The following is a 14,500-nucleotide window of genomic DNA, read 5'->3' on the forward strand; positions in this document are numbered from 1 at the left end:
ACAGAAAACCAGACTTGGGTTTGAATCCTTCCTCTACTACTTATTAGCTATGTGACCTTGAGCCGGTCACTTACTCTTTCTCCTTCCTCATCTGTAAAAGAATAGTAACACCTAATTCACAGCCTTGTTGTGAGAATCAAATGTTAAGGATTTTGATTTTTAAGAACAATGGGAAGTCTTTCACAGACATTAATGAGGAGAGTTCTTCAATCTGTCTTGAAAAAAATCACTTTGTTGTATAGAGAACAGATGGGAGGAGGGCAAGAGTGAAAGCAGAGAGATCTGTTAGGAAGGGGCTTTAGAAGCCCAGGCAGATGACGGTGGTTTGAACCAGGACAACATTTACCCACTGTCAACTATAATACCAAATGACAGTTGTCAAAATGGCAATCACCAAGTTTACCAAAATTCCCATACCATCTCTGACCTTTTGCCATGTTATCTTCACATAAGTGAATTTTGTGCTTCAGTAAATTCTGCCACACCTTAAGCAATAATATGATATCTCGAGGTTGATTTGCAAGAGATATAGACACACTATATTACATAACATATATGTTGGGGAAACACTGATCAAAACTGCCTGCCCTGGCCAGACCCAAATAGTAACCACTGGCATGAGTTATCTTACAACAGGAGGTCCTGGTAAGGAATGCGGAACCAACAAGCTACCACCAAACGGGAGAATTCGCGAAAGGAGAGAGGAGACGCCAGCCCATATGTCCTGCCAACCTTCTTGCTAGACCCAGAACCCTTCTTGCTAGAATCCATCTTGGCTGAGTGATGCGCGCGCCACCAGGAAGGACCCTGAGTCAGAATGATCGGCCAGAGACAACCCGGAAACTAACCCCATCACCGTAAAACCCGAGACTGCAAGCCACGTGGCAGAGCAGTTCTCCTGGGTTCCCTTACCCTGCTGCTCTCCAGCCGGGCGCCCCTTCCCAATAAAGTCTCCTGCTTTGTCAGCACGTGTGTCTCCTCGGATAATTCATTTCCGAGTGTTAGAAAGAGCTCACTCTCGGGACCTGGAAGGGGTCCCCCTTCCTGCAACATGTATATGATAAATTACATGTCATATATATGAGAAACTACATACCATATATATTATATATTATATACATATTACATGTCGTAATATTTCTAATCTACATTAAGATAAGTACATAACTATTAATTTTTTTTAATGTTTATGTACACATCACCGAAAATCAACTCAAATACTACCATTAGGAGACAATAAACCACCCAAAAGGATTGTGGGAGGTACAGGGGACAGAAAGAACTATTTCTTCTGGTTATTCAGAGAAAAAGTGCTAGTTAGCAGCAAGTAAGGTAATTTAAGAAGGCTAGTAGAGAAGTCTTACCTGTAGATGGACCTTACTTTAAGAGTGAACCCAATTAAAAAAAAAAAAAAAGACTGAGCTGAGCAGAGAAATGGAAGGACGATTATTTGAACGACAATTCCTTCCAGCGACATTTTAGACTGAGAGCTCCCCTACTGAATTAGTGCCTAGTACAATCATTAACTACTTGGCAGAAAACCTGGGGGCAGCTGGGGAGGAAGGAGGGGGTAGAGAGAAATCTTAAAGCCGAGCCCTGGCCCGTTTAAGATCAATTTGAAATGAAGATTTCAGAACGTCTGAAAGTATAATTTAAGTGAATGGGCTAAGTAGGCTTCTGCGAATAACTCTTCCACTTAGACAATGTTCCTCAAGAACACCCTACTCTGCAGTCATTAAAAAGTGTGTTTTAGGAGAATATTTAACGACATTGGAAACATCTCAAAAGCAGGTGGCAAATCAGCATGTACAGCATGATTCCAATTTCAGATTTTAAAAAGAAATTCTATACATGGGTTTAAAAAAAAAGACTAGGAGCCCACATTAAAATGTTAACAGTTATATTTAGATGGTGGGTTAGACAGATGATATACATTTTCTCCTTTATTCGTGTCAGAATTTACTCAAGTCTCTGATAATTTTTTAAGCAGAGAAGGATAATTAAAGGATTTTTTTTAATATGAATTCATTGATGGTCTATTGTAAACTGTACCAATTTCTTACTGACTAAAAACATAAAATAGGAAAACTCTTACTAGAAGAGCCAAATCTGATATTTCAAATATGATGGTATAATGATAGTTAACATTTGTAACCACTTAATACATGTGAGGCATGGAGCTCAGCACCTTATATAATCATGTCATTGACAATGATTCCTCACAACCTCTCTATGAGATGGGTATTTTTATGCACATACACCCCTCAATTTTCCAAACGGAAGAAACTGGGGCTCACAGCAAAGACATAACCTGTTCAAGGTCACTAGCTGGCAGGTGACAGAGAATCCAGGTCTCCTTATTTCTAATTCAGGGCTCTTTCTCCTCCACAGCATTGGGTTTCTACAGATGCCCTAGTTTATGAGCTGAAAATATCCCATAATTACCCCATAAATAAGCCACAGAACTTATTTATTCCTTGCATTTAACTTATTATGTAGCATTTAAAGGACACATTACACTGAGCAAGAACCATCAATCTTTCACATAATGCTCCGGTTAATAACTTGGTAATTATAATCCACAGTCACAAAGCTGAATATGCTTGCTGCTTCCATGGTGCCAGATCACCCTTTAAAGAAGAGAACTCATCAATTATCTCCGACCTGCTCACTTGGTGAATTTACACCCTCCCAGAGCACCAGCACTTACCATGGTAGTCGGAGAGTTCAATAGTAATTGCAGCGTTTCCCTGGCGGCGCAGTGGTTGAGAGTCCACCTGCTGATGCAGGGGACACGGGTTCATGCCCCGGTCTGGGAAGATCCCACATGCCGCGGAGCGGCTGGGCCCGTGAGCCATGGCCACTGAGCCTGCGCATCCGGAACCTGTGCTCCGCAACAGGAGAAGCCACAACAGTGAGAGGCCCGCGTACCAAAAAAAAAAAAAAAAAAAAAGTAATTACAGAGTCCCTAAACCTAAGGATTTAAAAAGCTGTGTGTCCATAATCCCCTTTAACATGGCATCAGAATATCATCTGGCCATTCGTCAACGTTAATAGAACTCCTATTGGAAAGCATTCACTCTGTGTATTCCAAGACCTGAGCTAACCACTTTGCGTACAGAAGGAATAGTAGAATAAAATGTTTATCAATCTTATCAGACCCAACATCTCTTTGTATCAGTCAGTTTCTGGTGCATAACAATCTCAAAATCTCAATGACTTACAAGGAAAAAAAACTTACAGTAAGTCCCCTGCACACAAACGAGTTCCGTTCTGAGAGTGCGTTCATAAGTCCAATTTGTTCATAAGTCCAACAAAGTTAGCCTAGCTACCCAACTAACACAGTCAGCTATATAGTACTGTACTGTAATAGGTTATAATAGTTTTCACACAAATAATACATAAAAAACAAACACAAAAAATAGGACATTTTAAATCTTATAGTACAGTACCTTGAAAAGTACAGTAGTGCAGTACAACAGCTGGCATACAGGGGCAGGCATCAAGTGAACAGGCAAGAAGAAGTTACTGACTGGAGGAGGGAGAGGCGGTAGGAGATGGTAGAGCTGAAGGATCGTCAGCAATAGGAGATGGAAGGCAAGCTGCAATTTCACTCACAAATCCTGGGCTTGAAATAAAGATACTGTACTACTGTACTCTACACAGTACTGTAAAGTATACAAAAGCGCAACCACTTGTAGAGGATGCACTCGTGACAATGTACGCCAGACACGTCAACTAACTTATGCGACTGGACATGTGAACACACGTTCACGTCTTTGAAAGTTCACAACTTGAAGGTTCATAGGTAGGGGACTTACTGTATGTTTTTTACTCATGAGTCTGTGGTTGGCTGTGGTTCTGCTGAGCTCATCTGGGACCCCATGAGCTTGGCTCCAGGTTAGGCTCAGATCTGTTCCAAGGGTCTCTCCATTCTCCACAGAGCAGTGGACACACATTTTCTCACAGCAAATGTCAAAAGAACAAGAGGATGAGTGAAAACACATGATGCCTTTTGAGCACGGGGCTCAAGACTGGCATACTTCCATTTCTGTCGAGGTATCATTGGCCAAAGCAAATTTCATGGCTAAGACCCAAATCAATGAAGCACATAAATACTCTCCACCCACTCTACTGAGAAGTACTACAAAGTCACATGGCAAAATGTGTTGATGTGTAATTCCATTATGGGAGAGAAGGAACAACTGGGAGCAATGATCCATTCTACCCACCCTTTTATAACAAATATATTGTAATGTGCCCTTTATACTATCACAGAATGAAATTCAGAGATAGTATAACCTACATAAATGTATCATTTTCAAAAATCAATTACATATGTAAATGCTAGAAGACATAGTGAGGTAGTCTGATGATGGCATATAAATAAAGAGCCGCTGTGGGCATAACAGATGAAATACAAGCTGATTCAGGGGTGTGGTGCTGGCTCCTCGAATACCTTGAACGACGTTTCCATGGGTGATGTGATTTTTTTTGGAAATGGTATACAACTATGGATAACATTTTGAGCAAAATAAACTGCAGCCATCCCTTGATGCATACTGTAGAAAAATCAGAACATGCTAAAACTATGCAAAATATACTCTATATGTAAAACAAGCTCAGATGACAATAAATGAGTTTTCCACCTACACGAAGGCCTCGCAGGGTACTGGCAGGTCAAGCAGGACACAGGAAAGATCTTCCCCACACATCGCTAAATGTCTAGCTCGCCTGGTCCTCTAAAGCAAATCATACCAAAGTCATGATTTTGTAACTCCCCATCACCATAACTACCAAAATCGTCCCCACAAATTTCTGAAAAGAGCCCTAGGGGGCAGTATTGACCCAGTGAGAACCACTGGTGTTGCATTAGAGTGAAATCTTTGAAGTTCTACAGCCTGATTCTGAATCCAAGCTCTGCCTCGTACTTACTAGCTGTGTAACTTTGGACAGGTTACTGAATTACTCTGAGTCTGCCTTACTCATAATGTTGCTTTAAGGATTAAATGGGAGCATGCAAATGGCAAAGCATTTGGCACAAAGCTTACACACACGAAGCACTCAACAAATGTCAGAGCCTAATGTTATACCATTCAGTTAACTTATTCCCATTTCACAGATGAGGAAGCTGGGGCTTGAATGAGATGTCTTTGGACATCGTTCCTCCTCCTCTCCCTGATGTCTTCTAGTCTAAAGGTGGGTAATTGCTGATGTTCTCCTGAGGATCACTTTCAGAAGAAAGGTGAGACTGGAAAGGTTGTGGGATTGACAGGTGAGTCCGTGAGTGGAGGGGACCTGGATTCAAATTCTAGGCTAGGATATGTAGTGGTTTTACTCTGAAAAACAGCATTTCCCAGGAGTTCCCTGGCTGTCCAGTGGTTAGGACTCTGTGCTTTCACTGCCGTGGGCCTGGGTTCAATCCCTGGTCGGGGAACTGAGATCCTGCAAGCCATGCAGTGTGTCCAAAAGAAAAAAAAAAATTTTTTTTAAATACATATGTATGGAATTAAAAAAAGCACTTCCTTTCACATCTGCAGCAGTGTTACCACTTGGCACACTTAAGAATGCTGGCAGCACAGAATCGTCCAACAGTGGTCCAGAGGAGGACATGGTCTTCAGTGGTAACGTCAGGAAAGGTTAGAGAGGCAGAATCCAAGACAGGCTCTGGAACCAGATGCCAGGGTGCAAATCCCAGCTCTACCACTTACCATTCATGCATCCATTCGACCTTGGGTAAAAACTCCCCTGTGCCTCAATTTCTTCATCTGTAGAACACTAGTACATACCTCACGGGGTTGTTGTGAAGGTTAAATGAGTTAATACACGTAGAGCATGTACAACAGTGTTGGCATATGATAATCTCTATATAATTGTGCATCATTGCACAACTGGTGTCCACCCACAGGTTCAGTGCAGTCATATAGAGCCTGACCCATGGTGGGTGATAAAAAGTGGTGAAAAGAGACGAGTGGATGGAGAAGGGTAGGAAATAACTGTGAACTTTGGAAACATGTAATGTTCAGTGTCTGATTTGGGCATCTGGAAAGCTACAGTGGAGTATTTACACTTATTGCTATGCTCTCAACCACTAGACTGGATGGTCTTTCAAAAATGCAGAACAAAACTGAGGTGTGTCAAGTTGTGCTCACAGCAGTTAACATTCTAAATGAACTAAAGCCATCAGCATCAATTTATACAGACTTGTCTTAACAAGTAAGGAGGTTTTTCTTTAACCTCTACTTGTCAACATTCACAAAGGAGAATGAAGGAGGACGCATTGGTGAGAAAAAGAATGGGACAACAGGAGGAAGGAAAGCAGAGAGAAGCAGGGTGCCTAGTACAGTCCTGATGCATAGTAGGGTCTCGATCATTACTTGTTGAATGAGAGGATAACTGGATGGAGGGAAGGATGGATGGATGGATGCCTAATCTCCCTTTCTGCCCCCATTTCAACCTTCAAACAAAGACAAAAGATTTCCAGAGATGAATGATCATCTCTGTTTTTTAAAGCCAACAGCTTCCTTAGGAAGAGATGATGAAAATACCATGTTTTCCAGTGTTGGACAAATCATAAATATCTCAAATTGTAGTGAAGCTCTGCCACTTACTAGTTATGTGACCTGCAGTGAGTCGATATGACTCTCTGAGCATCATTTTTCTCATAAGTGGTCTCTAAGAATCCACACAGTGCAGACATCATATAATATCATGAATGGTTTATGTGCATGAGTGTAGGCTCATATTTATACATTATAACCAGGGCCCAGTTCATTAGTTTTGTTCATGCCAACTCTCTTATCATTATTATTCCGCAGCCTGTTATTGTATATTGATGACTCTTTACTTCTACACAGTACTCAAGCGTTTATAAAACACTGTGATGTCATAGCTACCACTTATTTAATGCTTATGTGCTCTCTCACAGGTCCTCACAACTCAGTGAGTGGGTACTTCCAATCCTGTATCAGTCATATATTCCCCCCAGTGATGCTGAGTAACAAGCAAGCACAAAAACCCCAGAACATTTAGCAATAAACATTTATGTGGGGTTCAGCCAACCAAGGTGAGGCTCATCTGATTTTGCTGCCTTGCTCACGAGCCTGTGGGAAACTGCAAGTTATCTACACAGCTTTGCTGATTTTGGCTGGACTCACTGACACATCTGGGGGTTGGCTTGATGTTGGCTGATTTAGGATGGCCTCTGCTGGGATGCCTGGGACAACTCAGGCTCCACAACATGGGTCTCTCCTCCTCTAGCAGGATTGCCTGGAAATTTTCCCATGGCAATTGCACAAACACTTTTGCAGACCTCTGCTTGCATAGCCTCTAACATTGCTTTGGCTAGAGCAAGTCACAAGACCCACACAGATTATTTAAAAGATGGGAGGGACTTCCTCGGTGGTCCAGTGGATAAGACTCAGCACTCCCAATGCAGGAGGCCCGGGTTTGATCCCTGGTCGGGGAACTAGACCCCGCATGCATGCCACAACTAAGAGGTCACATGCCACAACTAAGAGGTCCACATGCCACAACTAAAAGATCCCGCGTGCCACAAGGAAGATCTCACGTGCCACAACTAAGAGCCGGTGCAGCCAAAATAAATTAAAAAATAAACAAAACCAAATAAATAAACAAAAGATGGGAAATACACTCCACCTCTTTTATAGGAGGAATTGCAAAGGCTGTTATTGGTTGAACTGTGTCTCCTTAAAATTCATATGTTGAAGTCCTAACTTCAGAATGTGACATTCAGTCCTATCTCAGAATGTGACACTATTTGCAAATAGAGTCTTTACAGAGATAATGAAGTTAAAATGAGGTCTTTATGGTAGGCCCTACTCCAATGTGACTAGTATCCCTATAAGAGGCAGCAATTTAAACACAGACTAGGACACAGGGAAGGAAATGTGGAAAATGCCACCTATAAGCCAAGGAGAGAGGCCTGGGACAGATTCTTCCTCACAGCCCTCAGAAGGAACCAACTCTGCCAACACCTTGATCTCAGATTTCTGGCCTCTAGAACTGTAAGACTATAAATTTCTGTTGTTTAAGCCACCCAACCTGTGGTACTTTGTTAAGGCAGTCCTAGCAAACTAATACAAGGGGTAAAGAATGAAGGCAGGGACTTCCGTGGTGGCAAAGTGGTTAAGAATCCGCCTGCCAATGCAGGGGACACAGGTTCGAGCCCTGGTCCGGGAAGATCTCACGTGCCGCGGAGCAACTAAGCCCATGCACCACAACTACTAAGCCTGTGCTCTAGAGCCCGCGAGCCACAACTACTGAGCCCATGTGCCACAACTACTTAAGCCCATGTGCCACAACTACTTAAGCCCGTGTGCCTAGAGCCTGTGTTCCGTAACAAGAGAAGCCACTGCAATGAGAAGCCCACACACCATAACAAAGAGTAGCCCCGGCTCGCCACAACTAGAGAAAGCCCGTGTGCAGCAACAAAGACCCAACGCAGCCAAAGATAAAAAATTAATTAATTTAAAAAACAAGAATGAAGGCATTAATGCAATCAATCCTCAATACTTTATTTTTCAGTGGGGACACTGAGGCTCAGAGAGTCTGGTTAATGCCACCCAAGAGGCATCGGAGGTGTGAGTAGAACCCAGGTCTTCTTTGCCAGACATCCTTGCACCTGCCATGGAAACATTTCAGTTCCCAATACTTTGTCTTTTCCTAGGTGGCGTCCAACAGGGAGGCACCGGCACATGCAGGACACTGTTCATGCCCAACTAGGCAAGGCTGTGCATGTTGCTTCAAAGCTTCTGTTTTAATGATGTAGTAATTGTTTTTATGGCTTTCCAATGAAGTGTGCAGAGCTCTGATAGCCATCACTGGTTTCTTGAGGGCCTTTATTTGACCTGAGACTCTAGAGAGCTTCTGATAGATACAAAAAGGCGTGTGAGGCAAAGAGGAGAAAATTCTGGTCAAATATTTTTCAAAATATTTTTTGGCTAATCACTCTAAACATTTGAGCCACCAACTACATCTGCATCGAACATACTCAATTATTTGGGATAACTTTGAAGCCACTGGAATGATTTCTTTGGACAGAATAAAATGAAAGGAAAAGAATTGGGTCATTAATTCACATTATCAGTCAGCGTTCTTGAGACAAAAAGAACCAATAGGAGAGAGAGAAAGAGAGAAAGAAAGAAAAAGAAAGGAAGGAAGGGGGGAGAGAGGGAGAGGGAGAGGGGGAGAGAGAGAGAGAGAGAGAGAGAGAGAGAGAGGGAGGGAGGGAGGGAGGGAGGGAGTAAGGAAGGAAGGGAGAAAGAAAAAGAAAGAGAGAAAGATTTATTATAGTTATTGGCTCATATGATTATGGGGGCAGAGAAGTCTGCCATCTGCAAGCTGAAGACCCAGGAAAGCCAGTGGTGTAGTTCAAAGGCCCCAGAGCCAGAGAGCTGATGTATAGATTCTAGTCCAGGTGCACAGGCCTGAGATCTAGGAGTGCCAAGGGCAGGAGAAGATCAATGTCCCAGCTCCAATAGTCAGATAGGGTTAATTCAACCTTCCTCCACCGGTTTATTCTATTCAAGCCCTCCGTGGATTGGATGAGGCCCACCATGCTGGGGAGGGCCACCTGCTTTACCTAGTTCACCAATTCGAAAGCTAATCTCTTCCAGAAGCACCCCGACAGACATAACCAGATAAAATATTTAGCCAGCAATTTGGACATCCCATGGCCCGGTCAAGTTGACACGTAAAACTAATATTTACTGAATACCTACTACGCGCCATGCACTGTTACAGCTCTTAGAATACAGACATGAGTGAGGTACAATCCACACACACAAGAAGCTTCACTACCTCATTCACTGTTCACTCATCAAATTCTAATTATGAGCATCTACTGAGATGAACAAGACACACATGGTCCCTGCTCTCGTGGGGTCTACAGGTGAGCTGGTGAAACAGGTATTGGATAACTGATGGCATAATTAAGCAATGACAATTGTGATGAGCGCTGCAAAGGAGAAGCTGAAGTTGTTAATGACTGTGTGACAGGAAGACCTGATCTATTTATTTTGGGGGGAGGGGAGGGAGGGTGGAGGGATGGATGAGGAAAGACTATCATTAGGAAATGAGGTTTGAGCTGAGATCTTTTTTTTTTTTTTTGCCATGCTGAGCAGCGAAAGCACAGAGTCCTAACCACTGGACTGGCAGGGAATTCCCTTGAGCTGAGCTGAGTAGGGATTAGCCAAACAAAGATAGTGGAAACTTCCTCCTGAGAAGGAGAAAAGCAGCTGCCCAGACACCCAGGAGCTGGGCTGGTACTTACTGTCAGCTTGGCCTTGGTGTTGCTATGAGCCGTTCTGCTGGCACTCACGGCTAGGGCTTGGCGTTCTCCTGTTGAAGATAAACAATTGCACAGAACATCAATATCAGACAAGGCCACTCTGAGTCCACAGGGGAGCAAGACAATGGAACACAGACCAAACATGAACACCGTCCAAACCACAAAAATGACCAAAATTCCCCTTCCCTGTCTAATATGAGGGGCTGCTGCTTCTTGACCAATTTCCCACATGAGCTGAATCAGCCTTTTCTCCCTTTGGATAAGATTTATTAAGATGCCCAGTCATAGAATTACTCCCACTTCCTGCCAGTATCCAGTCCAGAGCAAAGTCCCAGTTCTTTAAACCCTCCCCAAATCACCCAACCTAAGTCCAAATCCCATACTAAGTCCTTTTTAAAACCTTCTTACTGAGATACCCCACAGCTCCCATAGTGCCTTTCCCCCCTCACTGCAATGAATACTAATCCCAATTTGTTCAACTGCGAGTGTGTTCCTGGTGGTCTTTAGCTGAAGGGCATTGACGCTTGGTAAATCTGGATGTTTAATTAATATTTATCATAGATAATGTATTAGTTTTACAATAAATTTAAGATGGAATTGTTTTTATGTGCTGTATACACACATTCACAGTACACTGAGAACCTTTTATAATTAATGTGTCTAGTATATCTTTATTTAGATTCGAAGCATAGTTTATTATCTTAAATCATAATGAAGGCTTAGAGTTCTCATAGCTCTGCTTTCGGCAATCTGTAGTTGTCACTTTTCTTCAAGTCCTAACCTGTGTTACTAATGATCTGGGAGAATCCATTGTGAGCTTTGGCCTTTGGCACCTTGACCTTAACTTGACCAAGGCAGAACTCATTAATTGCTTCTAAAAACCCGGCTGACTGGAAATTTAGAAGAATTTATCCTATAAATTCACTGGCACAAAAATCCAAAGACATACACAGAGACATCTATCGCTTCGCTGGCAATAACAATAACCCCCTCCCCCCAAAAACTGGAAACAACCCAAATTTCCATCAATACTCAGCTGGCTAAATGAACCTTAATACACACACCTCTACAGTGGAATACGACATAGTCATTAACAATAATGTTGTAAATATACATTAATTGGTTTGGAAAGATGCAGATAATATACTGTGGGGAAAAAAGTTGTAGAATAATATAATCCAAGATTAATACACTCACTCACACACACACACACACACACATACACACACACACATTTTTCTTAAAACATATTTTTATACCATAGGTAAAAGTGGGTTACTTCTGGGGATTGGGATTGAAGACTTTTATTCCATCTACATGTTCAAAAGTCATGTTGTATTGCTTTTACTTTAAAAAAATGCATTTTTTCTTTGTCCCATTTGCTGTATTCGTTTACCAGATTCACCAACCACACAGTCCCCATCTAGGATCTTATCTTCTTTTCTTGTCACGAAACCCAGCCAAATGCTGAGCCAAACATTTCTATCTCTGAAACACTTCTCAAAGCTTCACCATACCCTTCCTTCTGCTCTAGGTCAGGCTGACCTGTCAGTTCTCCCGGACTCTACCTCCTCACTGTATACTCTGTACTGCCACAGGGGACTCTTTCTAGCATACATAACCATAATCTTCATTCCTCTGCCCCAAAACCTTTGGCTCTCCTGGACCAACAGAATAAGCTTCAAACTTTCACTGTGGACTCCAAGATTCCATTTTAGCTCCACTTTACCATTTCAGGCTTAAGTCAAGCGTCCAAGGCATCCTTCACTCACATCCCAGACACAGCAGCATTAATGGATACCCTGAATTTGAACCTGCATTAACATACCTTCAAATCTTTGCTCACGTTGTTCTCTCCTTCCCCATGCCCCTTCTTTTAAATTACGTCTTTTAAAATACAAGAGTCTTGGGCTTCCCTGGTGGCACAGTGGTTAGGAATCCGCCTGCCAATGCAGGGGACATGGGTTCGAGCCCTGGTCTGGGAAGATCCCACATGCCGCGGAGCAACTAAGCCCATGTGTCACAACTACTGAGCCTGTGCGCCTAGAGCCCGTGCTCCACAACAAGAGAAGCCACTGCAGTGAGAAGCCCGTGCACCGCAACGAAGAGGAGCCGCCGCTCGCCGCAACTAGAGCAAGCCCATGCGCAGCAATGAAGATGCAATGTAGCCAAAAATAACTAAATAAAATAAATAAATTTATTAAAAAATAAATGAAATAAAATAAAAGAGTGTTGACTTACATTCGACACTGTAAATGTTTTTTCTTGCTTGTACTACAAGGTAGCCTAACATGATTGGAAAAATGCACAGATTTTGAGTCGACCACCTGGGACGAAATCTCAGCTGCCACTTACTCTGTGACATTTACTTCACTATTCTGTACCTTGGTTTCCTCATCTGTAAAATAGGGATAATAATAAAACCAGTTTCCTAAGCTCACTTTCACAAAGCATAGAAGTACTGAACACAGTAAACACTGGAAAAACGGTAATTATTTTGATTATTGGATTCTAAGGTGACATTATTTTCCGTTGCTCTTGAGAAGCTGAAACTTCTAAATTAAATGCTCCCCTCCCAAAGCTACTAGCCTTTTGAGTTCTTATGACTGCTTTTTATGTATAACTTTTTTGGCCTTAGTCTCCATACATAATAGTTAAGAGCTTAAGCTCTGAAGTCAAACTTTCTGGATTCATGATCTCGACTGGATTCAAGGCAAGCTTGGGCAGAATAACCAAGTCTATGTGCCTCACTTTCTCCATCTATAAAGTGAGTGAATAATATTCCTGCCTCATAACGTTTGTTTTGAAAATTAAATGTGATCATCTCTGTAAAGTGCTTAACGTGGTGCTAGCACATACTAAGCACTCAATAAATGTTAGCTAGTATTATTATGAGAGAGAGAGGGACAAGGAGAATATACTCAGGATAGGTTTAAAAAGGTGGAATTTAGAGACTCCCCTGGTGGTCCAGTGGTTAAGACTCTGCGCTCCCACTGCAGGGGGCACAGGTTAGAACTCTGGTCGGGAAACTAGATCCTGCATACCCTGTGATGAGGCCAAAAACTAAAATAAAAATTTTAAAAATTATTAAAAAGGTGGAATATATTTTAAGGACCCAGACAGAAAAATAACGCTGCCTCAGGGATTCTCAGCTAAGCACTACCGACACTTTGGGCTGGACTGTTCTTTGTTGTGGAAGCTGTTCTGCATCCTCAAAATAAAGGATAGAACATTTAAACAGCATCCCTGGCTTCTCCCTGAGACAAGAAGGAAGCGGGCAGGGCACAACTGCTAAAAGAATGAGGAGTCGGAGACAGCCGTTGAGAAAAACTGGATGCGACAAAAAAAAAAAAAAAAAAAAACGCTTAGAACCAGCTACACCCAAGATGGCGAAAGATCTGACTTCCAGTTGACCTTGAGCCTCATTATACGCTTATTGTAATATATTAGCATACTAATGACACACCCACCAGTGTGCTGACAGGCGCCATGACAGTTCCAAGGCTGACCATAAAAGGCCAAAAAGCAGGCAGTGGCCCAATAACTGGAAATCCCAGCCCCTTCCCCCAAACAGAATATTCCTCCTACCTGTTAGCATATGAAATTACCAAGCCCATAAAAACTAACCACTCCCACACCCCCGGGGCAGTCTCACCTTCTGAGAGGGTCCCAGTTCCGCCTATGGTGTGTGTCTCTCTTCAAATAAACTTGCTTTCATTTTACTTTGGCTCGCTGCTCTTGAATTCTTTTCTGTGTGAAGCCAAGGACCCTCACTCGGTGGCCCATCCCGAGAACTCCCCAGAGACCTTGGACATGACCATTCTCTCACTCCCCGCTTCTCCTGCAAGATCCCCACTAGTTGCCAGTAGCAGCCCCTTTGCCCAGTCCAGTTGTAATAATCAAAAATGATTCCAAACATTGCCAAATATCCCCTTGGGGAGGGGAGGGACAAAATCATTTTCCGTTAAGAACCACTGGGCTACCTTCACAGGACCCAGAAAGTTGTTGGCCCATACGGCTCTGTCCTCTTGGCTTCTTTCTACCCTTTAAATTGCTCTGCAGGGACTTCCCTCATGGCGCAGTGGTTAAGAATCCGCCTGCCAATACAGGGGACACAGTTTCGAGCCCTGGTCCGGTAAGATCCCACAGGCCGTAGAGCAACTATGCCCGTGCGCCACAACTACTGAG

The 14,500-nt window shown here is 42.8% G+C and overlaps 1 protein-coding gene across 3 annotated transcripts in view; it reads right to left on the minus strand.

Moving 5' to 3' along the window:
- Positions 1-14,500, minus strand: part of SUDS3 (SDS3 homolog, SIN3A corepressor complex component) — a 291,148-nt gene that overhangs the window by 194,974 nt on the left and 81,674 nt on the right. For 2 of the 3 annotated variants that reach the window (XM_060028081.1, XM_060028080.1), the window contains exon 13: positions 10,295-10,362. In XM_060028081.1, coding sequence (XP_059884064.1) covers positions 10,317-10,362 — 46 coding nt within the window. In that variant the 3' untranslated portion in view covers positions 10,295-10,316. Of the gene's footprint in view, positions 1-8,532; positions 8,890-10,294; positions 10,363-14,500 lie in introns of those variants that run through there. The other variant, XM_060028079.1, reaches the window with a different exon arrangement.

This window comes from Delphinus delphis, chromosome 13, assembly GCF_949987515.2.
Source record: "Delphinus delphis chromosome 13, mDelDel1.2, whole genome shotgun sequence".
NCBI classification, from domain to species: Eukaryota; Metazoa; Chordata; class Mammalia; order Artiodactyla; family Delphinidae; genus Delphinus; species Delphinus delphis.